This window comes from Giraffa tippelskirchi, chromosome 10 (assembly GCF_054371585.1).
Source record: "Giraffa tippelskirchi isolate mGirTip1 chromosome 10, T2T-mGirTip1v1.2.pri, whole genome shotgun sequence".
Classification (NCBI taxonomy): Eukaryota; Metazoa; Chordata; class Mammalia; order Artiodactyla; family Giraffidae; genus Giraffa; species Giraffa tippelskirchi.
The window spans coordinates 17,266,328-17,292,395 of NC_137284.1; the positions used below are offsets into that span (position 1 = coordinate 17,266,328).

Sequence of the window (26,068 nt, forward strand, 5' to 3'; positions counted from 1 at the left end):
TGCGAGAAATAGACAATTTATTCCACTACACTTCTGGAGAGGAACAGGCTTCAGGATCTTCCAGGGTTGTCTAAAATTAGGTGTATTTTTATATTTCTTTTTTATTGATACTGGAGTACCGTGGAGGGAGGAAAATAAAAGAGAAAGTTTATGTGTTTTACATACTCCATGTTTTTGAGGGAGTTCTTATAAAAAGTGACTGTTTTCTTGGTGTCATTAATGTCTGACTCCACACCCCTGCCCCTCAATGCCTGATGTCTGTTCTGAACCCTTCTGACATGATGTCAATAGTTTGAGGAATTTCAGTGCTTGCTGGGTGTAATTCCCTAAGTCTTGGCAATGTTTGAAGATACAATTCTGTTTTCTCTCAGGTGTAGAAAAAACAGACTGCTGCATTACAAGCAAAAACAAAGTCATTCCTGGTTGATTTCTCTTGAGTGCCTTAAAAAGCAGATAGGGTCTTGAAACAACCTGTCCAAGGGGCTGGAAGGCAAAGCTCAGATGACCTTGTTTTATTAATGGGGAGTGCTGGGGAATAGAGCTTGTGATCAGCCAAGCCAAAGGTCAGACTTAGAGGCAGAGTGGTTCACACTGTTTAACTCATTTTCACAAGCCCTAAGTATCAGACTCACTCAACCTTTGTATTGCGAAGCTTTGGTGGCAAAGTAAAAGTCCCTAGTGACCAGGGAGGTCACTACTTACTTACTTGTGTGTGTGCTCAGTCTTTTTTGTGTGTGTCTGACTCTTTGCGACCCCATGGAATGTAACACTCCATGCTCCTCTGTCCATGAGATTATCCTGGCAAGAATACTGGAGTGGGTTGCTATTTCCTCCCCCAGGGAATCTTCCCTACCCAGGGATTGAACCCATGTCTCCTGTGGCTCCTGCATTGACAGGTGCATTCTTTACCACCTGAGCCACCTGGGAAGCCTGATAGTTGACAATTCAATGAATATTTATTGAGTGTCTACAATGTGTCAGGCACCATGCAAGGCACTGTTTTTTAGGATATAGTAAGATACAAAGTGGAGGGCATGGCAACCCACTCCAGTATTGGCACCTGGAGAATCCCCGTGGACAGAGGAGCCTGGCAGGCTACAGTCCATGAGGTCGCAAAGAGTCAGACACAACTGAGTGACTAAGCACAGCACACAAGATACAAATATCATCTAAAGTCTGTTGGAAGATTTAGGAAAAAATCTACTTGTGTCCTACAGAGAATAAAGATTTCATTTATCAAAATTATCAGATTAACCAAGTGGGATCCTTGCAGGACTGACTGGGTTACTCAAATCCCAAATATGTAAAAAATACTTTAACTCTGTCCATATTAAGTGCTCCTTGTCCTTAGGGAAGTTTCATCCAGATGGGAAGTTGGATGTATAACTTCTGCTAACGTCAATATTCACAACTGGCCTTCTGCAGGGTAACTTTCCTGGAAGTCGGTGGTGGCCCCTGGCTATCTCCCAAACCCCATTCCCTGATGGGCACAGTCAAACCTTTTAAGCTTCTGTGCTTCAGGACTGGGTTAGAAAAGGATGACTGACAAGTTGAGCTGTCATCATTGAGGAACTGAAGGAATAAACTTCCCCCACTGCTGGAGTGGACAGTGTTTTTGGATCTATCATGGCAGGCTCTTTGAGTGTCTAATTTGCAGGGATGGGGGTGGTTAGCAGTGTTTAGGCTAGCCTGGAAAGAAAGCTGAGAAAAGGACTGAGGGAGAGAGACAGGACTTGCTCTGAGAAAGCTGCATTTGAAACAGAATACTCACACCTGGATTAAAAAAAAATGCCAGCATTTCCTTAACATAACATTGATAAGACAAAATTCCCCAAAGCAACTCCTGATTTGCACAGTTCTTCTTGCTGATGTATTCACAGTGGGTAAGGCAGGATTGGTTCAAGATCTGTTTCTTGGCTGCTCATTTGAATGTGTAAATGCACAATTCATTCATGCGCTGTTTCCCCCAGCTCTTCCCAGGATCTGATGGGTCTGTTTGTCATCTGGGGGCCCGCACTGTTTTCTCATACCTTTTGGAAACACAACTGGATGACAACAATCCTTCGTCTATCAGGCTTACCCCCGTACAAATACTTTACTCTGCAGTCACTGGAAGACGAGCATAATCTGAAGTTTGAACCAGGAGCCCGAGATTTGAGATTTATCTTCTCTTCCTGGCTCCTTCCCTCCCTGGATGTGGGAAACCTGTAAATTACTATATTTCAAGAGGACAAAACTGGAGTTAGATGAGGTAAGCAGGTGTGTTAAGACTTATCAGAGGCTGAGGTTACAGTTATAACCATATGGTGGGAGTTCAATATATGCTTAGAAATCAGGAAACAGGATTAAAAATAGCTTTCTCTGAGGTTGTTCAGAGAGATTTATGTTTAATCTTTTAGTTTGTCAAAGATAGGTAACAACGCCTGGCTCCTGAAATATGTACGTGTGTCTAGGTGTGCACTTCTATGTCTACTGCTTGGTTTGTTAATTAGGACCAACTCTCTCCGTTTATAACCAATGTGCCAGTGGCAAACTGTTAATTATGCAGGGATCATGTTAGGGTATCCTAAGTGTCTGGGCTTCCCAAATGGAAAAGGGGGCTGAAACTGTGATTCTGTCATGGCTGCAAATGATGTACTCCAGAAATTTCAAACCACAGAGCTGTGCATCATATTTTAGACAATGGCAATAGGAGGATTGTCAGTTTTATCTAGTAGAGGAGAGTTTGTGAAAGGAAAGACAAAACTTTGGCCAATGGTGACATAATTAGAGGAACAGAACCACTGCTGTAGGGAAACTGGGAGTTCAAGGAAGCCCAGGACTGGATTCTAGTTTGGGGGCCCAGTTGTTGACTTCCTAATCCTGTAGAAGTCGTTGAGCCTTTGTTTTGGGGTCTCCAGGAGGCAGCCTTGGGCTCCATCTGTACCAGTGGCAGCTAGGTTCTTATCAAGGGCAGCTCACTTCTTAACTAATTTCTTAACGATGACGCTGGTGGGCTCTGGAAAAATCGAAGGCTCCTCCAGCAATACAGCCCCGATCCCTGAGTCACTAAGCGGCCGGAGTCTAGTATTCCCAGAGCCCTTTGAGGACACTGGCTCGGAGCCCCTTGCTCGCACGCACGCACGCCCCTCCAGCCGCTGCCTCACGTCCTGTGTGTCAGTCTTTGTGAATGAATGATGGACACGCACTTGGAAAACTATGCCGCTCCCGGGAGGGGGCGGGAGCGGGTGACCAAGTCCTCAAGAATGCGTGGAGAATCAGACGGACTTTCCCAAACGGCCGGGGTGGCCGGGGCACCAGCCGGCCCGCCCGCTCCTGGCTCTTCTCGCCCAGGTAGGGGGCTTCGCGAGCCGTCGGCTCTGCGCGCGGCTCCCAGGCGACCCGGCTGCAGGACGCCGGCAGCCGAGGGCGCGGTGGGCGCGGAGGGCCCCGAGCTCCGCCCCGCTTCCTCTAGGTTTGGACCGCCGCCGGCGATTGGCCGAGGGTCCCGGGCCCCGCCCCCCCGGCGGCGCCCGCGTCTCGTCGCCCCGCCCCTGGGCCCGCCCCCGACAGTCCCCCCCCACCGTCCTGCCCGGCAGAGATCCTGGGGGTGGGGGCCGGGCGCGCAGACCCACGGCCGGGGCCCGGCGCCGTGAGCTACGCCCCAAAGAGGAGGGGAGAGCGTGCGGGCGAGGGAGGGAGTCGGCTCTGGAGAGCGAGGGCGAGGGCGAGCGCAGGCGGCTGCCCGCGGAGAGGAGGGAGCCGGGCGCGGACGAGGAGGGAGCCGGCGGGGCGCAGGCGAGGCGGGGACCCGGCGCGCGCGCACTTTCCCGCAAAGTGCCAACTACCCCGGAGAGAGTTCTGGGCGCTCACCGTCTGGGCGCGGGGCAAAGTCAGCGGAAATTTGAGATTTTAAAGAAGAAGGTCCGATTCCCCCCGTCCCCTTTCCCCTGTTACTCATCCCCATTAAAAAGAAAAACAAGAATAACAGCAAACTCGCTCTAGCCGCGTCTGTCCCCCCTCCCCACTCCTGGCACCATGAAGGCGGCCGTCGATCTCAAACCGACTCTCACCATCATCAAGACGGAAAAAGTGGATCTGGAGCTTTTCCCCTCCCCGGGTGAGTGGTGTGACTGCCGAGGCCCCCCACCCCAGCCCTCGTCCTCTGGCCTGGGTCCCCTCCACTTCTCCCCCTGTGATCTTCCCTTCCAGGCAAGTGGTGCCTTTCTGCCCCAACTTCTAAGTAGGCGATGCTGGTGGCACCTGGAAAGAGGTAGACAGGAGGAAAACTGGACTGTTGGTGGCCCGAGACCCTTGTTTGAGGGAGGAGGGGGCTGGTATTTATTTCACAGCTGTGTTTTTGTGAGTAGTGGGAAAAAGCTTTTAGAATGTCCAGCACCCTCATTCCTGCTTTCTTATTTTTCCAAATGAGCGGGAACCCTCTGGCCTTATTCCTTAACGTTAGTGAGGGTGGACACTGCCGCCTAGGACATCATCCCCTGACCCTGCCGACATATCCCAGAGTTGGAGCTAGATGGAGGGAGCTGGGGAGTAAGAGCCCAAAGGGTATCTAACTGGCTGGCCTTCAAGCACATTTTCAAATGGCCTGCCTTCCTGAGCTCGCCTGTCACATCTTCCTTTGCTGTCTAGCGTCTCTTTTCGGGGTTGAGGGTATGGAGATGGAAGCATAGCTGAAATGATCATCTTACCTCCGTGAAACATCCCCATTCTGTTTATGCAGGTTACTTCATCCATCTTTCTAATCTGCCATAAATTTGTCCTTTGCTACCTAAGATCTGTGAGAAGAGGGAAAACCTCCCAACACCAAACATGACTTTGGGTCTTTGGTTGCTGTGTTATCAAGCTCTTGGATTTGCAGAAGGGATAGGAAAGAAGTTTCACTTTGTCTTAGACACAGTTTTTGATGCTAAGCAGTTTAGTGGACTCTGGCACTCCAGAATTTCTGGAATAAATGCAGTTTGAGAAGAAAAGATGCTTTCTTTCAGGATAGGAACTGCCCGCTGTCCTTAAGAGCTTCATGATTTTGGAGGTAAAGGTATACAGAAAGATGTAGAGGGACAAGCTGATGCTTTTGGAAAATAATTAATTGCAGTAACAGGCAGCCCAGTTGTATCTGACGATCAATAAGTTCAGCGGCTGCTCCCAGTGGTTAACACTTCTTTGCCTCCACCGTAATTAGTTGCTTATTTTAACCCTTTCTTAATCTGTTTAAACTTGCAACACAAACCAAGCTGAATTTTGTCATTTGAAGATCTTTCAGAGACCTTAATGAAGACACAGCAGTGGGTGGTGACTTCTCTTAGATCCCCTAACACTCAAGCCCAGGGTTTCTGGGTTGCTCCTTGTGAGGTACAGAAAGACTAAGACTGTTGCCCCAGAGATGCTGAGATGAACTAGAATCTCAGGAGACATTTCAGGCACAGAGAGCTACAGTTTAGAAATGATGCTGCTGTGATGGTGGCCTTGGGGGCGGGGGATGGTGTTAGAGAAGCCAGAATAAATTCTGTTAGTCCCAATTGATGCTATCCATTTATAGAGGAAGTGAAAGGAGAAATCCCAGCAAAGATAGATCTCAACTAATGCCTCCTTTTCTTAAGTATGGCTTGTTTATATGTGTGTTTATGAGGAAGAGACAGATTTGGTTGTCTGGGAAATAGCGTGTCAATCTGTCAGTCCAGAAACCTACAGTGGATTTGGTGTGCTGGGAAGGAAAAAGGGCCCCCTAGCAACACATGTTTTAGATCACAGTAAACAGCGGAAGCCTTTTGGGGGAGTGTTTTAGTAAATATTAGAGGTTTTAAGTAGATGATGCTGTTCTGTTGGTTATTGATAAAAATAAATCCTGAGCAAGTAACTATTCTTAGCTTTGTCATCTGTAAGATGGGGACAATGAGGCCTAATGCTGCAGTCATCACCATTATAATAAGCAAATTTACAGTGCCCTTCCTTTGCAAAATGGTTTACATGTCTCTGATTTGATTTTGTCAACAGCCTTCAGTACAACAAAATTTCAACTGATCAAAGAAATTGGGAAGTCTTCAACCTTTCATTGTAACGAGATTTGATTTCTGGTGCTATCTTGGGATAACTAAATAGAGAATCTTGAAAATACAGAACAAATATAACATCTAAATTTGAGTTCATTTTCTTTTCTGGAGGGTTAGTAGCATATACCTGACTATTATACCTATACCTCAGACAGGGAAATAGAGGCACAGAGAAGGTAAGTTACTTACCTAAGAATGTCTGGTGAGCCAGCAGCTCATGTAAAATATATCCCCGTTTCTCCCTTTTCAGTGTACAGTTGCCTTGAGTAATACTGCAAGTTGCCTCTGTAAAGCTTGGCAGAGAAATTTCAGTTGAGACTTGAACTTGCAGGTGCAGGGGTGCAGGAAGCATTGGCCAGGGCTGCCGGCTTTTGTTGGTGGAAAAAGACACTCACTGGCAAAGTGGGGATTTGCTTTGCCTATAAGACCATGCAGGACATTTTAAAAGTTTAACTTCTCATAGCATGGCTTTGTGTTTACAGCTGTGCCTTAAATGTTTGTCAGAATGATTCTTTGGCTTGTTTAGTTTCTTACGTGTGGAGACAACTATATGGGGGAACTTAACTGGTTTTAATAATTAGACCAGCTATCACCTCTGCCCGTCCCCCCCCCCCCCCCCGCAATGTTTGAGAGCTTGGTGAGACGCAGGAGGGAGGTGGGTGTCCCAGCAGGAGCCCAGGGTTATTTGCCAGTCTCAGCGGCTAGGGTCTGATCAAGAACTTTTATTCTGGATTGAGGCCTCATAGGAGTTTTGACAGCTTGTAGGGCCAAGTGAACATATACTTGGAAATAACATTGGCATGGAACTTCCCTTGTAAGTGTAAAGTTGCATATATCACTTTGATTGTAATACACCATTGCCAGGTTCTCGGAGCTTAAATGGGTTAAAACAAACACAACCACAGAGTGTCCCTGGAGTTCCCTCCTGGTGTGGAGTTTGCTAAGAAGGGGTGGAGGCTGGGTATCAAAGCAAATACATCCCAGCCGCTTAATTTTTTCTCTCCTTCCCCACTTCACCTTCTTAGCGAGGTGAGCAGTAATCTCAGAGAAGAGCAGGAATTCTAATTCTGAATGTTTGCTCTTTTACAAGATTGAAAGCATCAGCCCCCTTCCTACCCTAGAAAAGGCTGTCCATCCCTCTGACCTGTATTGCCTTAGGAGACAGGGAGAAGCTCCGTCTTCTCCCAGTGCCTTTGGTCAGTCTATGGAACTTCAACTATGCAGACAAAAAGCGCAGAGCTGCCGCGCTCTTAGGATCACTCTTTCACTGTGTTTCCAGATCCCCACGGACCATTCTCCTTTCAGAGCAGGGTCTCTGGAGCTAGCCTGTCTGATTTTGGATCTCAGTTGTGCCACTTACTAGTTTTGTGACTTTGAACAAATCTCTCCGTGTTCCAGCTCCTGCATCTGTCAGATGAGTACGATCACCATTCTACCTCATAGGGTTGATAGAAATAAATCCTGTTACTGTATGCATATCTTAAAACAGTGCTGATCTGTAATAACAGCACAAAGTGACCTTGGTGAATGTAGAATTGGTTGTGGGGGGGTGTAGCTTGAAGTGTTTTATAGGGGCTACAGCCGTCTTACGCACCTCCCCTAATCTCTTACTTGAGAGGGAAAGAAGAGTGAAGTTAGAGAAGACCTTTTCACCTGCCTCACTGAGATCTCACACTGTATTCTGCGCCCCCGACAGCAAACTCAGTGAACCAGGTGACGCTCAGAGGGTCAGGGCATCTCTGGGACTTGGCTATCAGGTACAGGCTCAGGGACTCAGTCAGTTACTGTGGGTGATGGAGGTTGTCAGTGCTGCCTGGGAGCTGGAAGGCCACCAAGACCGGAGGCCAGGGCACATTTGCAGGGTTGATGGAAATGCAGAGATTTTCAGTTATGCAAGGTTGAGAAAAGCATCATGTCCAGTTATTGTAAAGTATCTCACGTCTTATTTATTTATTTGGTTGGCAGAGCTTGCATTCCTGGCATTTTTGGTTGGTTTGTATTGCTTTTTTTTTTGTCTCTGTAACTTTTTTTCTTTCTTAAAGAGACCAGACCACCCTGTAGGGGGATCACCTCCTCCTAGGAGACAGACCAGCCCGCGGTCTACCCTACCAGAGCTCAGCTTGCTCTGGGCTCCATCAAACTACGCAGAACCGAGAGCTGGTTAGTGTAGGTCAGGATTTTTCAGGAAAGCCAGGCTCCCTGTTGCAAAGAGCACAGATAACTCCGCAGTGGCGACAGGGACAGTGTAATTACAGTCGTCGCTGGTTTGCAGAATGAATCACCCAGGGCAGTGGTGGCATTCCCTGAGTTCGCAATGAAGGTAGATCCCTGCCATTCCCAAGTTGTAGGGGTATTTCTGAAACATGTATTGAACCTGCGTTTTGAACCAGGCTCTTTCCGACGTCACACCCCGACTCCGGGGTAGGGGACGTATTATCATATCCCTTGTTTAGATGCGGAAGAGGATATTTCAAGATATGCATAATTTCCTCAAGGCTCAAGGTTAGAAATTTACAAATTGAGGAGCCGTGTGGAGCATTTCATACCTTACATAAAACACCATGTTCTTCACAGAAAGCCAGGGAATTAAAAGAGGCGGCACTGGGGGGGTCGGTGCTTTGGGAGTCAGGAGAGCAAGGGTCCCCTGTCACCCTGCACGACTCCTCTGTGTTAGGGGCAAGGGCCTGTCTGTCCCGTGAACTCCCTCCAGGGCCAGCAGTCCAGGTATGTTGCTTTAAGAACATGCGTAAAGATTCCTGTAACGCTTGCCTGAGATCAGCAAGCAGAGAACCAGGCTTCATGTTTTTCCAGTGCCTTCCAGACGGAGTTCCTTTTCTCACAGGTGAGGATGGGATTGTGTTTACTTCCAAGGTTGCATCCTTCCTGGAGCTTCCCCATTCGGCCTGTTTTACCTCTTTCATCATGGACACAGCTCTGCGTGGATCTCACTCACAAACAGGGTGACGAGAGACATAGATCAGTAACTAGCTTGTTTTCTTAGTACAGATGTAATTTAATTTTTCTTCTTGTAAAGAGGCCAGAGGTACCTGCGTTTGTTGTCTGTGCAGCAAATACATTCTACTTTTTTTTCTGCCTAAAATGTAGACTTTTCAAGCCCATGTCATGGGTCAGGGCATGTTGTTTTTATTGTTGTTCAGTCGCTAAGTTGTGTCTGACTCTTTGCAACCCCATGGATTGCAGCACACCAGGCTTCCCTGTCCTCCACTGTCTCCAAGAGTTTGCTCAAACTCATGTCCATCGAGTGGATGATGCTATAACCATTTCATTCTCTGCCACCCCTTCCCCTTTTACCTTTGATCTTGGGTGTCTTCTGGTACAAGGAGGGAAGTTGAGCCACAGGATGCTACGTGAGACCTGCTCGCCCTGCACGGCCCACAGCTCAGTGGGAAACCAACAGACGCCTTGGAAGCTTGTCCATGGGTGAGGTCTCGGTTCCTCAATCACTGTCTTATGGGGAGCATTTTCTCCATACAATACCCCTGGGCCCCCACAGTTATCATAGAGAGCAGTTTGTCCCCATGTTTATATCTGGCTGCTCTAGAATGAAACATTGATCCCCCTGCTCAGACGGAATCTCTGATGGAATTTACTACCCTGTTCACAGCATTCTGGGCTTCCCTGGTGGCTCAGCGGTGAAGAATCCGCCTGCCAATGCAGGAGAAGCAGGTTCAATCCCTGATCCAGGAAGATGCCCTAGAGAAAGAAATGGCAACCCCCTCTAGTATTCTTGCCTGGAGAATCCCATGGACAGAAGAGCCTGGTGAGCTCTTCTCAGTTGATGGTGTCGCCAAGAGTCGGACATGACTTAGCAGCTAAAACAACTCTCAGCGTTCTTGGTTCTTTTACTTACAGCTATTAAGCTCTTCTTAACTCAGGGTTCAGAATGTCAAGACAATCCCCCAGTCTGTCATGCTTCTTTGTCATGTATCTGCAGCTCCATTTTGTTGGAGTTGGGTTGAAGAGATCTTTTTCCAAAACATTAGTGCCTGTTTTTCAAGTTGCAGAAACAGCCTATTTCTACTTGGCCACTTCTCTGAAGCCCTATGCCTATCTGTGTTACTGTTTTCTTTTTAATTGTGTAGTTTATAGTCTCTGTGCAGATACAGAGAGAAATTGGCCTGTAGGGTAGGTTACAGCAGATCCAATTTCATTGGCAGGGAGCCATGCTTACAGAAACACTCAAAATATTGCTGTTAGAGCCATAAGTGTTTATTGATTGTTTGGCCACATTCTTCATATTTCCCAAGTTCTTTCCAGTTTCTGCCACTTGGGACCAGGCTTGTCAATGGGCACTGGAAAGGTGGCTTCTTACTGCTCATCAGCTGGTCTCCATTGTCCTTTTTCTGTAGCGTTTCATTCTGTCTCTAAGAATTGTAAGATATTGGCCCAGATGGTCCTTTAAGACCCAGTGCAGCATTGGAAAGTTGTAGGCTATTGGACTTCAGATCTTGATGGTGTATGCTTAAAATTAACCATCTATACTGGGACACTTTTGAGAGTATAAGGGTGCTCTTAGTGATTATATCAGAATGAGAGGTAAACGTAGAGTAGGACTCTCCCCGGAAACCGGGTGCACACCTTATAGACACTGATTTTGGACAATAGTATTTTTATGATATCTGCTCTAAGTTGCTAATTTTAGGGTTTTAGGCCATCCAGAGTAAGCTAAAAGGACAAGATTCAGAGTTTGAAAAAATTCAAGTTGTGTGGTTCCCCCAACCGTGAGTTATATTTTTAAATGTGTTTTTGACACATAATAGAATATTTCTCAGCGCCTGGGAAACAACTAAAATCAACCTCAAACGAGTTCGCTCTAAACATTTGAAACCTCTTGGTAGCTTTGGGGAGCTATGCTGAGCTGTTGATTTCTGCTTTGCAAGGTTCTGCGGAGAAACTGTAAGCTCTAAGCGTGTAGGGCGTGTGTGTGTGAAAATGAACTTCTGAGTAGGGGGAAATGTTCCCCCTACTTGTTTCATTTATACATGTGAAGACGATGACATTTTTTTGTTTAATGTTCATCCAAGATAGAAGTTTTGCATTGGGATCAAAAGGGGCAAAAAAAATAATAAGTTTTTTTTTGTACCATTAACAGGGGTAAAAACAATGGGTAAAAATGCAAGCCCTTCATTTTTTAGGATGGGAGGAAGGGAATTGGTGGATTTAACTGTAGTATCTCTTCTCTAAAAAAAGAAGAGAAAGAAAAGAGAAAGAAGAGGTGAGGGAGAAAAGAGTAAGAAATTATGAAAGGAGTAATGAAAGAATGAAAGGAAATAGCAAAAAAAAATTAAAGAATTTAAGTGATATTTTATAGACGTTTGGGAAAACTCCCCTATGGACCAAACATGGCGCTTAGGTAGGAATTCCAGTCCAAGTGGCTGGGTGGGTAGTCTTGGATCTGCTGTTTCTACTCTGTCTGTGTCATCTTTTCTGAATACTTTACATCCTGCACAGGTCAGGGCAACCCAGATGGAATAGTCCCTGTGCTCCAGGTGCTTTGCTGGCCAATAGTGCAGGAGGACCATTACTTGAATTTGTAGAAGTACATGGGGGTCAATGATTGTTTATATTTTCTGTCTGTTGGGTGCTTTCTTCCAACACTTCTAGGCTAGAATAATTTCCTGGGTCAGCTTCAGGGAGAACATGGGTATTTCAAAAGCATTTGAAAGAGGTGCTAAAAACATGGAGAGGATTATTTTAGATAGAATAGCATGGGGAGAATGCTGAAAGTTTGGAGTGACAGAAAGGCTTACATAAACATGAAGAAAAATACCTTGATTGTAGAAAGAGAAGAGAGACAGAAGTGTCAGGACAGGACCCGCGTGAGAACCTTTTGCATCTCAGGATGAATTTTGCCTTTGAAAATAGGGAGATTTTAAGAAAAGAGCAGTGTTATTAAAAAGGCTTATGAGAGAGCTGTTGTCTTTTTTTTTTTTTGGGTAGCATTACTTTATCTCCCACTCATACTGTTAGTTGTTAAAACCTCTATATCAGTTTATCAGAATAAACGTTAAACCTCAGAGAAGATGACAGAATCAATCAGGTACATATTTTCAAGGTACAAATGGAAAATAAGAATCTAGGTCAGGCCAAGGGTTCCTAACCTTGGTGAGTGTTTGTAGATAGATGGTTTTTGAAGTGTGTATTTAGAAACTCCTACTATGCTTTGGTATTATACACGCTCTCAGTTAAAGATACATTTTTGTGCAATTACAGTTTTGTACGCGGATAATCACTATGATTATTCATGAGAGTGTGCGATTGAGTCTAATGTTCAAATACCTTTCAGAAAATCCACTACAGGGAATTTTCTGTGGAAAAGTTTCCATGTGTTGACTTCTATACTTCTAGTATTAATTTTTCTTTTTCTTATTTGAGGTTCCCTGCCTAGGGTTGTTTTTTTTTTTTTTTTGGTTTTATACATTATGCGTTGGTTATCTTATTTCATTAAAATGCTAATTAAATGCCTGGAATGCAATGAGGATTTATGAATGATAAAGGGAGACCTCTTAGCCTCCTAGGATTACATTTTGTGTTCAAACTAAGTCACATGTCCACTCTGGGGGACCCATCACTGCCTGGAGAGCCAGGAGGCCTGGATTCTAGCCATGATTTTGCAACCATTTGTCTGTGTGACCTTGAGCAGGTAATTTCCTTTCTCTGGACCTCAGACTCTTCATTGGTGAAATAAAACTCAGTGGAGAAGACGGCTTGTAAAGTTTCTCTTAACACAGATAGTTTATGACTCTAAATAACATTTGAAATAATTCAGGCTGTGAGAGAGCATGAAATGTCATTCAAGAGGTGAGCAAAAATGGGGATATTTTTCTCCGGATCCCCAGATTCTGTTAATCACAGTTCCATCCTTGAGATGATTTTGAGTACATCTGTGAAGATTACTGTTCACCGAGAGAGGCATTGGGGGTTGTCCCAGGCCTTGCTTACAGTTGGAGAAACGCATGTCTCTGGGGTGATGCTGGACCAGGCATCATGCCTCCCTCTTGGTCCCCATCCATGAAACAGCTTCCTGTTTCCATCAGCCTTTGCTACCGCTACAGCGGGAAGCAGCTGCAGTCTTACGGGGCTGGGGTAGGGGGCAGGGTCTGCTCTGGAGGAAGGTGATGTAGTCTGGGGGTCCATGTGCATCCTCAGGGCTGACTGAGCCTGTGAGCTGAGCCAGAGCTGCTTTATCTCAGCTGCCCTTCTCAGGGCACTGCTCTGGGGGTAAACAGTCCCCTCCTGCAGCAGGAACGCATTCTGCTCAAAGCCGCCCTGGTGAGGCCCCAGTCTCCTGTTTGTACCCAGGGAGGGGCCCGGCCCCTGGCTGCTGGGCGCTTAGGGATAGGGGTCTGGCTTTCCTACAGGGCTGGCTGCCTGGGGATCCCAGCTGCTCTGGTTTCCCCAGGTCCAGGAAGCTGTGAGTGTGTGCTGGGGTGTGGTGAGTGTAGGCTGCTGGCCTTTCAATGGCGGTGGAGGCATGGCGCCTGTATACAGCTGTTACCTGAAAATCAAGTTCTTGATGTTATTGCTGCATTTTGGGTCCGACCCAGGTGCCCTTTTCTTTCAGGAGCAGGGACCTTAGATCAGCGTGCAAATTTGGGGGAAAAACTGATAAGAGGGCAGAGTTGATCTGTGTGTACTTGTGTAGGCATCTCTCATCTCGTTTTTATCTACTTCTTTTTTTCTTTTCTGTTAGTTGTTGGATGCCAGCTTACTAATGTGCCAAGAATCTCATTCTTTTATGTCATCTCTAATAGCTGAGCATTATTCCTGTCTCCCAGATGAAGCTTCCGTGAGGCTAAACAATGTGCTCACAGCCACATAGCGGGTGAGTGGGATTTAGATTTAAGTCCAGCTGCAGTTCATGCCGAAGCTCACCCTTCTCAAAAATATTTGGGTGTTTGTTTACTTTGGGGAGATACTAAGGTCTGTTTATGCATATTGTTTACTATTTCACTTCTTCCTTGGTCCTGATCCCATAGCATTTTGCAGTTTGACACGTGACTTCCACCTCTTTGAGGCTCAAGTCGTCCCTGGAGTTACCATTGTGTTGCAAGTGGGGAAACTGATGCCTATTTGTGATGGCAGGTCTCTTTCCCAAGGTGATTTGGTGGGTAAGGGGCACAGTTAGAACCAGAGGCTGGGGTTCTCCAAACCCCTTGACATTTCCATTTGGCCACACACATTTTAAATCTTTTCTTGAATTGATGAGGACGTGGTATAATAACGTTCACGTTACTGCTGCGGCTGCTAAAGATTAGCTTGAGATAGAAATGTTAACAGAACATTCTCTGCTCTTTTGCTAGAGAAATTTCACTGCATATTTTCTATGTGTTTAGTGGGTCTCCTGTCCACAGTCGGCTAATTACTGAGCTTTGAGTAGGTGGCACAGATTACTATGACATAGGATCTGGAAAGTTTGCCTAGCTTTCCATGATGCAGACATTGGACAAACTTTAAGTAGAATGGTAGGTTAGTTAGTTCTTTCTCAAGAAGTTAAAAAAAAAAAAAGATGAGTTACCCCAAAGAAGTTAAAAAAAAAAAAAGATGAGTTACCCCACAGACTTCTAGACAAATATGCAGTTCTCCTCTAGGGGCAGGCTGAACCTTGGACTTTGAGAAATACACTTTATTTTTTAATCTAAGGAGTTTGGGAAAGAATTCCTGTCCAACCTCTGTTTCGCTAGGTTGAAATATATACACAATTGCTTTGGTCTTCTGAGCCTCAGTTTACCCTTTTTAGCAAATGAAGTCCATTTTAATGACGAACAGGAATTTCGGGTAGCCAGAGGAACACTACAAGATAAAAATTAAAAGATAACACTTTGCCTCTCCTACTGTGTACTGTGGGAAAGAACTGTACCAAAGAGACGTACAAGATTTACATTTTCGATTTTCTTCCCCGTTAGTTTCCACTTGGGACAGGGCCTTTGGCTCTGGCACTAGGTATAGATACACTTGGAGTTGACTGAAGTTACATTAGATTGTCCCCTTAAATCAAAGTGTGGTTCCTTAGCAGTAAAAGTAAATGATCTCCCCCTCTCTGTTTTGGTCATTCTGGAAGCCAGAGCATTCCAAGACCAGATATTACGCAGGGAGAATAGCCCCTTGGCATGTTGCTGTTTCCTTGGAAGTGAGTTTAATCCTAAATGGCCAGCAGTGTCCTGGCCAGGGGATGGGGCAGGGTCTGGATTCTCAGGGAAGAGGAGCGGGTGATGGGTGTAGAGCCTGGTTTACCTGCTTGTAGCAAAAATGGAAACAATAGGGTTATTTGGCATTTTTGAACTTGGGTGCTAACTTCAGTCTTGTCAGGAAGGTTTAGTCTTGCAAAACAAATGTTCGTGTGACTGCCAAGGGTGTCACCTCTTCCAAATGGGGTGCAGGCCTCCACTTCTGAGTCATTTTGGTTAGACCTGCGGAATCCTCAGTCATTCCTTTTCCTGGTTGAGCATTTTCTGTGCTGACAGCCAGACAGGTGTACCCAGATAGGGGCTCATCCCCTTTTACCTTTTACTGCCTGGCATGAGAGTCAGGACACCTGATTTGCTCTGAGCTGCCGGGTTGAGCCTCCTGTCTGTGTTAGCTATCAGCTCTGCATTCCCTGGAAGCAGGGCATTCCTGGGGCGCCAGCTGCCTTTGCTTGGAGAGACTGGGAGCATTAATGAGCTTGCGTTTACAGACTCTGGAGGCATGGGTGATGCAAGGAACATTATTAAATCACTAGAAGAGTTGATACAGCGTGGCCATGCTGAATACCTAGGAACTCTCTGAGGGTGAATCATGTGTATGTGTGCAGGAAATGCATCCTTGATTTCACATCAGATCACGAGGTCAGTCTTACACCTGCCTCGCCTCCTAATGGGAACCAAACGTGCTGCTGCATGCTTGTTTTTGGTCTCTGTATGTATCTGCGCCTCAGTTTGGAGGCATGAGAGAAGTGAAACTAACAGTTCTGCAGCACCTACTATGTGCCAGGCACTTGCAAAATGTTTGCACAAATAGCTACATTCTTTAACCCTATGAAGTTGGGATTTTATTTTTTTTATTTTTAAAAAACTTCTTAATTGTTTTTATTGAAGTATGGTTGATGTACAATATTATATAAGTTATGGGTGCACAGCATAGTGACTCGTAATTTTTCAAGGTCAAAAGTCATTGGTAATAATTACAAAATGTGGGCTATATGCCCTGTGTACAATATCTCCTCGTCCCTTGTTTTATACATAAGAGTTTGTACCAAGATTGGTGGTTTAACCTCCCTTATGAAGGTAAGAAATGGAGCTCCAGAAAGGCCCTCATAATTTCCCCAAGCCCATAGAACTTTCAAGTCATACATTTAAACTTAGATCTTCCTAATTACAAAGTTATACCAACTTAGAATCTGTTTGGAGAGAAAATTTCCTAACATTCTCATCAGAGGCTTTGATTCTTGATGCATCTTTCTCAGCCGTGTGCTCTTTTGGGCTCCTCATTAAGCTCAGGCTAAGGAAGAAAACATCCCATCTATCTATAAATATAGACCACTGGGCTGTGAAATAGAGAGGAAGCCAAAAACATAGTGCCCATCACTTCCATGTGCATTTTCAAAAGTGGACAAATGAAACGTGGGTACCTAAATTAACTGAACCTGTGTAAGGAGAGACGGGGCATCGGCCCCCATTTTCCAGATTGGGAAGCCAAGGAATAAAGATAGCCCCCCCACCCCCCACCCCGTGCTTGAGAATCCTCCAGGCAGCAGATATTCAGAGGCACACGGCTAACTCTTGAGTGCACTTGATGCAACAGGAATGTTTGTAGAAAAATAAACACACGCATGGAATGAATCAGTGTCTACATGATGGACCTAGCGTTCACCTCTGATTCAGTTGGAGATATTTTTTTTTTTAAATCAAGTATCTCTTTATTTCTGGATTTCTGAAGGCCTCTCTTAGGGGAACCTTGTGGCTTTTCCATGCCCTCACCTGTGATGGGTGGGCTGATAGGAGAAATGTGAAAAGTCTGGTCTGGCTGCAATGTCTCTAAAGGGTTTGGAGCCCTGGATGAACCAAACAGCAGTTTCATGTTTTAGATGAGATGGGGTCCTGGCAACTTGCTTCTGGCTTCACAGAGTCGGGTCAAGCCTGTGTTGCTCACAGGCACTAACTGCAGACAGCAAGGAGAGACCAAGGGTGAGTCCAGGTGTCCCGGGTCCCCAGCCACCTGCTTTGTAAGAGAAGACTATCGGTGTTTTTGTGGGCAAACCGGTTTCAAGGAATTAGTGTTTGAATTTCCAAAAGCTGGTGCACGATACACAGGAGACCCCTCCCACACAAACAACCCCACGAATCTATTTGAGAATCTTCTTCAAATTCCTGTTCTAATGGAGTCTACATGCAGTCCGCCCTTTTAGTCATTGGTGTTCGGTTCTTATATTCATCAGATGGTCTGTTTATGCCAAAGGTTTCTTAGCATCATCTTAAGATACAGATGCAGTCTCTTCCTATTTGGTAGAGGAGACCTGATAGTCGCAGGGGAGGGACCTGTAGTTGGGTGGCTCCACAGAAAGTCCTCTTCATCTGTGAATCCCACAACCTCTCACTCATGACATTGGTTGTGATGTGGTCTCTCCCTGCAGCCACTGCCCTGCCCTGGAAAGAGCAGGGTTTTGAGACAGCCCTGTGCTTGAATTTTCTGCTTGCTAATGTGCCCTGAGGGAAAGTATTTAACTTCCCGGAGCCTTCCTTTTATCAACCTTGCAAAGGAGGTCATCCTAAGGAGCTTTCAGGGCTCTTGTAAGGGTTTGAGAGAATTCCTGTGGGACACCTGTCCGCTGGCACAGGGTCTCCTGAATGGTGTTGTTATCCTCTCTCAGGCTGCTGTGTCTGTACAGATGTTCTTTGCTGACAGTGCTGTTGCTACTTTGGTGGTTGTTAGGACTGTGGTTACTGTGAACCTGGTTACAGAAAATTTTCCACTCGACACCCCCATACAGGGGTCAGAGCAGTCCCTGTGGCTGCTGGTCGTGTTTTCTTTCTCTCACGCACACTTAACCAAACTCGAGCCAGGCCTCAGGCCCCACGGGTCCAGCTCTAAAGCAGCATGTTCAGGCCCTGGCCAGGTCAGCAGGGCCAGTTCTTGGAATTGTCGTTATCAGGATATTGAATTATTTTAATTGTCCTCCTCCTCTTTCCTGGGAGTGACCTAAGTATGTGAGGTTTAGGAGGAAACCTCTACAACCTGTCAGTGTAGGCGACCCAGAATAGAGCTGCCTCCTCCAGGCTGCCCTCCAGGGGTGAGCCTGCTGCTGGGAAGGGCCAAGTCAGTGAATCCACTTGGCAGCCTCCTAAAGCTAATAAGCATCAGATCAGAAAAAGCCCACTGGCCGTGCTTTCTTCTCCACACCCCATATCCCCACTGTCCCCCAGAAAATGTCCAGCAGACCTCACCCCTCCACCAGTACTAGCAGACTTTTCCACTAAAGTGCTTTGTCCCTGAAGATGCCTTCAGTACCCTGCACCTTTGAAGTCTGCCCGTTGCCAATTTTCATGGTTGATTTACAGCCAGAATCTGGCAGCTGGAAGAGGGATCCTGTGTCTTTAAACAGCTGGGCTGCAGTGTGTGTAAATGTGCTTGCTAAGCCAGTGACTAATTCAGTATATTATAAAGCAGCAATGAGCAGGCTGCCAGGGCAGGGCTGGATCCAACTGGAGTGGTGTGTAAGGCTCAGAGAATTATTTCTTGAATTCCGCCAACCCACCAGTCTCTGGAGCAGACTGGACTTCTCATCTCTCTGTCCCCTGCACCAGAGTGGGTGCTTGCCTTCTCCAGGTTCCCATGCTGCTCCCGCCCCTCCTTCCCCTTCTTGCTCCCTCCCTCCAGTCCTTGGGTCAGTTTATATACTCATCCGAGGGTGGAGCCGAGGGTGGAGCGGAGGGGGTGCGCAATCTGAGTCAGGGTCCAGGGAACCAATCAGAATTGCTCTGGGGCATTCCAGGGGCCCAAACTCAAGATCCCTCCTGGAAAAGAATTTTCCAAAAGGTCCCTTTTGATCACAAGTGTTGTGACTGCGTCTCTCTTGGTTCGGCAGCCTGGTCCCCAGTTTGTTTGCCTGAAGCCTTTTCTGTCTGCCCTTCCTTTTCTCACCCCCCTACCCTTCCCGGCACTGGGACAGAAACCTCCAGAAAGAGCCAGGTCTGATGGAGACGTCCTTCTCTTGAAAGCCTTAAATGGAGAAATGTACAAATGCTCCTGTCACCTTCAGTGAGCACTCAGGCAGCCCCTTCTGGAGACAGCTTGGGGTGAGGAGAACTTGGGGGGATCTCTGCTTGTCTCCTGGAGTCCGTGGCCTCCCTCTTGGTCCTCGTGTAAATGCTCCCAGGAGTTGTAGACCCCAGGTGTCCACCTCCCCACTGTCTCCCCTGATTCCCATGAGTGGGCCCGTCTGCTATCTCCTGAGGCTTTCCTGGGGCAGAGGTCACATCCATGTCTCGTCCCTCTCATGGATACCACCCACCTGGCCTTGGAGTTGCCCTTGACACCTTGGTCCCCTCTCCTTCCTCACCCCCTACGCTCCGGATGTCAACATCCCTGCCCCGGTGCTTCTGGAACCCAGCCTGTTGCTCGGCCCCTGTCATCCCCTCAGTGCTCATCCTGAGCAGTAAGTGTGGAGCTGCTGTCTGTGTGCTTCTGTGGGGTTTGTTTATCCCACTAGAGGGAAGGTCCCAGGGCAGGGTGCCTGTCTCCCGGTCCCCGAGGTATTCCCACTACAGGGCAACTCCCGGGGCAGGGTCCCCGTCTCCCCATCATCAAGGTATTCCCACTGCAGGGAAACTCCTGGGAGAGGGTCCTTGTCTCCCCATTATTGATGTATTCCCACTGCAGGGAAACTCCCAGGGCAGGGTCCCCGTCTCCCCATCATCGAGTTATTCCCACTGCTTGGCTCATAGCAGGCGGATTGTTAGCTCTTTGAAAAAACAAAATACTATTTTTTAAATTGAGATATAATTTGCTTAATATAAAATTTTCCATGTGCAAGTATACAATTCAGGGGGTTTTAGTCCATTCACAGAGTTGTGCAGCCATCACCGATCACTGACTCTGGGACGTTTCCATCACCCTGATAGAAGCCGCATGCCCATCAGCTGTCAGTGACTCTTTTGGAATAAAGGTGTGCTGGTCAGGCCGTCCAGCAGGGCCCAGGGGGACGTGGACCGGTGTCTCCTGTTGAGAGCCCCTGCTGTTCTTCCCTGATGCTGCGAGCGAGCACGCAGCCACACACCCTGGAGAGCTGGGGGCTCGCTGGCCGTGGCTCCGCCGGGCGGGAAGCTGGTGTCTGTCTGGGCAGATAGTGAGCCCTTTCACTAGCAGCAGGGCTGTTCTATCATCCGACTTGGGGTTGTGGTGGCTGCAATTTCCTGATGGCTTCCTGATGCGGCTGAGCCACTACCAGGAGTGGATGAAGACTACGCATCCCTCATCCCACGACCGTCTCTCTCTTTCCCACCTGAGGCCTTGGATGGAGAGCGGCTTCTGCTCCCTCCCCTTGGCATTGATCTGGGCTGCTCTGCTCTCTACCCATTGGCCTATCCAGCCCATCGATCTGGGGATGGAGGTCTGCTTGGCGACTTTTCAACCTCTTGGGTTTACCCCTGAGAGAGGCCTCAGAGGTTGTCTGCTCCAGGCTGATGTGGGCGAGACTACAGTGCCACCGAGGGGCTGTCAGAATGCCCTGGGCTGGGTGTTTGGGGCCTCATTCTAAAAGCAGAGAAAAAAAATGTGAAGTTTACAAGAGACCGCAGCACAACCCTTAGCTCTCTGCACTCTGAGTGCATTTGTCATTAGAAAGCGACCTGCTTGTATCGCTCTGGGTCCTGGCCTTTTTGAGTTAGACCTATGGCCTCACTAAATAGATGCATCAGGTTCAACGTTCAGGCTTAACGCCCCTGATTTTATGCTCTGCCTTTTCAGTGGGGATTGGTTGTAGTGTCCCAACGCTGTCACCATGCCTTCCTTCCCGTACCACCGGGACTGGAATGGACCCAGTGATGATCTCCATTCAATGCCTTTTAGAGAGAGGTCACTGAATCACTGAAGTTAACTGCCACCTTCACTCTTTGTGGATCAATAGGAATAGGACCTCAAATTTTAGAACCGTTGTGCATAGAGGTTTGGTGTAGCTGAAGATGGGTGTTGGAGATTCTTGCTTTGTGATCCTGGGCATTCAGCTGATATCCCTGCTGGAAGGGAGATCTTCTCCAGGGGAGTCTGACCATTGTGGTTGAAAATATAGCACAGAGAAGGAGCCGATCCCATCATGGGCCGGTTATATCCCAAGTCACGTCTGTTAGACCTTTGGGTGGCTTGTTCTTCTGTGGTCAGCGTGAACCTGGGGGGGAGGAGAGTTCGTTGAGAATGATGACCAAGGCTTGTTAGCAACGAGGAGAGAGGCTGTCTCCCTCCCAATCCACTGTGAAAAGGGAACAGGGTGGTGCAGAGGTTGGAAAATACTGGCCAAGGAGCCAGGAGGTCTAGAGTTAGTAACCACGTGACCATGTCACCTCCCTGAGTTTCGTTTTCCCCATCCCTAACGGTAAGGGGTTGAACCGGGTGATGTCTGAAGCCTCCTCTAACCCAGCGTGTTCTGGGAACTGGGTCTTGTGGGCCTCCTCACCAGTGCCTGTGCTCACCGGCCCCTGCTGTCTACGACAGCTCCCTTTCATTCATCTTATAATTACGTTGAGTTGCCTGGAAGGGGGAACATCCCTCCAAGGGCTTGTTAAAGCTTTATAGCGAATTCTGTGAATTCCTCTTGCCCCTTTTTGTTCCTAGATGAGCTGTGAGCATCAGATAACCACAGGGAGGGCAACAGAGAGGAAGCAGAGGCGAGGAAAAGTGTGAACCCGCCAGTAGGGTGCCCGGGGTGCCCGTTCCTGCCCAAAGCTGTGGAGAAGGCCAAAGCAGAATACATCTCAGGGCCAAAATTCTAGATCAGGAATAAACAGACCTGGGAGCAGCCTGAGATGCTGGGTTTAGCAGGGAACCTGGTGGTTTAGGGAGAGGACCCAGATTCCTTGAAGCTCTCTCTCAGGGTCCTAAGTACCTTCCAAGCAGCTCAGGAAACCTCAGCTGGGACGCCGAAATTAGTCCCTAAACTCCTTAAAGCAACAAGATTTCTGATTCCTCATTAGGGACAGACATTTGGATTTCCTGAGCTGACCGGGGCCATTATTTCATGAGTGGTTGAACATAATAAAGCCTGATGCTGTGAATTCCAGATGCTCCATGCTAGGCTTTCACATTGGTTTGGGGTGCATTTAGCTGGTGTGCGCTTTGGTAGCTTTAGCAGGCGTCTTGGAAGACTGTGATAGGTCCAGAGAAGGGCTATCTCACATGCTTGCCAGATACACTATGGGCGGAAAGTTCTGCCTCTTCTCTGATATCAGTCTCTTCGGGGTGGGAACGGGCACTCCTCTGCCTTCTTCCTGTTCCTGCCACATGGCTCCCACGTGGTTCTCTTAAATGACACTGGGATGATTCAGCAGGGCCCTTGGAAGAGCAGGAGTTTCCCTTATGGTTCAGCTGGTAAAGAATCTGCCTGCAATGCGGGAGACCTGGAGTTTGATCCCTGGAGAAGGAAAAGGCTACCCACTCCAATATTCTGGCCTGAAGAATTCCATGGACTGGATAGTCCATAGGGTCGCAAAGAGTCAGACACAACTGAGCGACTTTCACACTTTGGAGAAGGGGATGATAACTTAGCCTGTTGGGAGCAGGGGTCAGGGAGGAGTCAAGGAAGCACTGTTTGAATGAGGTTCTGGACCAGGTTCAGTGACCCCAGCACCCTCTTAGTCCTTCACAGTTTAGTGCATTTTAGGGGGTCAGGTGTTTCACCTGGGTTTCAGTCTCCACCATCTGCTTAGGACAGAAATGTTTGCGTGTCATGGCCTTGTAGGTGGTGTTGGTATTTCAAGTTCATGAGACCACTCTACAGATGGTCTGACATGAACGTCTGGACCCCTGCACTTTTTAAAAAAAGTATCACTTCCTTTATTTTGGGCTCCCAAGGTCAAAAGGAAGATTAGAACTAATACTCAATTTATCATAGATGTTTACTATGCTCAATGCAATAATGCGCCTGGTACTTCTGAAGTCAACAGAGAGAATGTGGTCCAGGGAAGGAACCCAGTGTATCACTTCTAATCATTCTGTGGTTGTAGTGCCCCCAGCCCTGAGCACACTGGCCCTAGCCCTGGGCACTATTTGCCTGCTCTGTGCTTAAGCTTTTAAATGATAAGGCATTTTAAGTGCCTACCCCCAGCTCCCTCTCCCTGTGGTGACCTTGTTGTTGTCGTTTAGTTGCTAAGTCACGTTCAACTCTTTTGCGACCCCGTGGACCAGGGTCCTCTATCCATGGGATTTCCCAGGCAAGAATACTGGAGTGGGTTGCCATTCCTTCTCCAGGGGATCTTCTTGACCCAGGGGTTGAACCTGTATCTCCTTCATTGGGAGGTGGGTTCTTTACCTCTGAGCCACCAAGGAAGCCCCGCGGTGACATTACTTGGGATATTCTGAATGAAACACCCAGAGCTATTTAAATGAAAGGAAAACGATCTTATTCAGCTTCCTTTCTACCTGCTTACTGTTGGTTTTTCAGTAGCAAGGAGGTTGGGGGCAAGAACTTGGAGGCATGAGTCGGGGAGGTTTTTCCTTGCGGGGTCGGGGGGGCGTCTAGATGAATCTGTGGCAAGATGAATCCTTGCCTTTGGGATGTTCCATGTTTGCATATAGGATTCAGAAGGCTGTAGGGCTGGACTGGATCCAAGGGAGCAGTTACCGACTCTGTGGGTTAGAGGACGGCTGCCTAAAGGACTCGTTCCTGGGTCTCCATGCCTCCCCCGCCAGCCCGGGCTTGGCTGGCTGATTTTCTTCAGTCTCGTGTCTGTCACAGGCTTATACTACCATGGCTGGTCCTTGTTAGGAAGCCTCTTGAAGGATTAAGACTATAAGTAACACAGATGGGAAGGATTAAAATTGTCACTCCCAAAGTTCTGTCAGAGCTGAAGATGGCATTTCCAGAAAAGAGAGAAACTGTTCAAAGAGGATGAAGCGAAGGGCAGTCTGAGGCCTCTATTGAGACATGGGGTACGCATATCCATGAAGATCAGCCCTCAACTTCTTTATGCTCCAGAGAATTGAGGAGGGAGCTTTCCCCTGGAGAATCTCTCTTAGGAGGACTCCAGCCAGGTGTAATGAACAGGCCTGTCGGGGCTGTTGTCTCAGGAACGGTAGAGCTGACCGTCCAGTGGTCAGGCTTCGCGGGGCATCCTCCCTACTTCCCTTCCCTGCTCTGGGCTGAGCTGAGCGGCAGTTGCAGTCTGGACTCTTGGCTTGGCTGTGTTTTTAGCAGTGGGAACGCACACTTCTTCACTTGGCTAAAGAGAGCCTTTAGGCTAAGAAGGAACTACTCTGCGAGCAAAAAAAAAACAACAACAACAAAAAAAACCCGGAGCCTATTTCTAAGCAGGCAGCGTTCTCGGTGACCTCATCTTCCTCCCAGCCCAGATCCAGTTGGAGCTGCGCACACAGGGCAGAAATCCAGTTCCTCCTGTCTGGGACTCACAGTGGCAGATAAAAATAGACCAAGACTTTGTCTGCAGCCATTGTTCTCTAAGTGCCCATTGTTTCTGGAAGCAGAGTGGCTGGAGCTCTAGAGTCTTAGGCTCTGCTCTCTCTCTCTCTCCTTCCCTCTGCCTCCTGTCTCTCCCCCCACCCCCTTCCTCCCATTTTCCATCTTTCTTTCATTGTGCAGGTGTCTGAGTCCCAGCTGCTGCATTTCCTCAGCCACCTTTGCACTTGTCTGGAGCTCCCCAACGGGTAGATAAACAGACTCCACTAAAGATTTTGTCCAGCTCTTTCTCTTATATGTTTGTGGCCAGAATGAGTACCTGTGGATTCAATGACAGTAAATGCAAGATGATGTGTAATTGGTTGAGCAGCTAGACCCAAAGGGTGTTGATCAGCGCATCAGTATCAAACTGGGGTTATCTCTGGTGTTATGCTATGGGTCACAGAACTTGGTCGTTGACTTTTCAGTGTTTATATTGGGGGCTCAGATGAGAGAAGGATGCAGAAAGCCTACTTAATAAATTTCAAATGGGGCAACTCGAATAGGATGAGGATAGATTCGTGGTCTAAAAAAGAGCTCTACGCGTGGAAATGTGGATCTGAACAAGGTGAAGTTGAATATGGATAAATGTAACCTCTGCCTGAGGTTAATAAGACTTAGTCAACAGGTTCAGGGGCTTCTCAGGTGACGCTAGTGGTAAAGAACCTACCTGCTAGTGCAGGAGACTAAAGAGACGTGGGTTCGACCCCTGGGTCGGGAAGATTCCCCTGGAGAAGGAAATGGGGTCACAAAGAGTCAGACACAACGGAAGCGACTTAACATACATGTGTGCAACAGGTGCAGAACTGGCTCAAACTCGGAACCTATGGAGAAGGTCTCGCAGGGCACTTTGAGTGGTTTTTGCAATGTGGCCTTTAGAATGATTGAGGTTGGTCTGCACCAACAGAATTGCAGGAGTAGGCTGGTCATCTCCATGTTTTCATTTGTCTCCTGAGAAGTCTGGTTCCCCCCGGGAATGTTTGCAATGCTCTATAGGGATGTGGGCATACAGGAAGGCCTCCGGTGGGGGCATGGCCAAACCAGGACGTCACCAGTGGATGAAGAAGCCAAGAAATTTTAATACCTGGGTGGAAGTGATGACACAGGGGTGAGTAAAAGTACTGAAAAGCAAATAGATGAAAAAAGATTGAAATTCTACTGTGTCATTTCAACCAACAGTGCTCAGGCCAATGGGTGGACATAAGAAGGCAGATTTTAAACTCAGTGTGTACATGTGTTTTAAAATGATTTTTGCAGTCCTAAAGTGAAATGCAATGGCTCAAAAAATGCGGAGTGGCTGAATGTCGTAAGTGAGGAGTTATACAAAAGCACCGCTCTGGGCCTTTCTAGGGAGTACGGC

At 47.4% G+C, this 26,068-nt stretch overlaps 1 protein-coding gene across 7 annotated transcripts in view; it reads left to right on the forward strand.

The window, feature by feature from the left end:
• ETS1 (ETS proto-oncogene 1, transcription factor) overlaps positions 1-26,068 on the forward strand; it is a 138,469-nt gene that overhangs the window by 63,516 nt on the left and 48,885 nt on the right. For 3 of the 7 annotated variants that reach the window (XM_081536320.1, XM_081536322.1, XM_081536323.1), the window contains exon 1: positions 3,690-4,099. The exons of the other annotated variants lie outside the window; for them this stretch is intronic. In XM_081536320.1, the coding sequence (XP_081392446.1) occupies positions 4,018-4,099 (82 nt within the window). In that variant the 5' untranslated portion in view covers positions 3,690-4,017. Of the gene's footprint in view, positions 1-3,689; positions 4,100-26,068 lie in introns of those variants that run through there. 7 annotated transcript variants of the gene reach the window in all.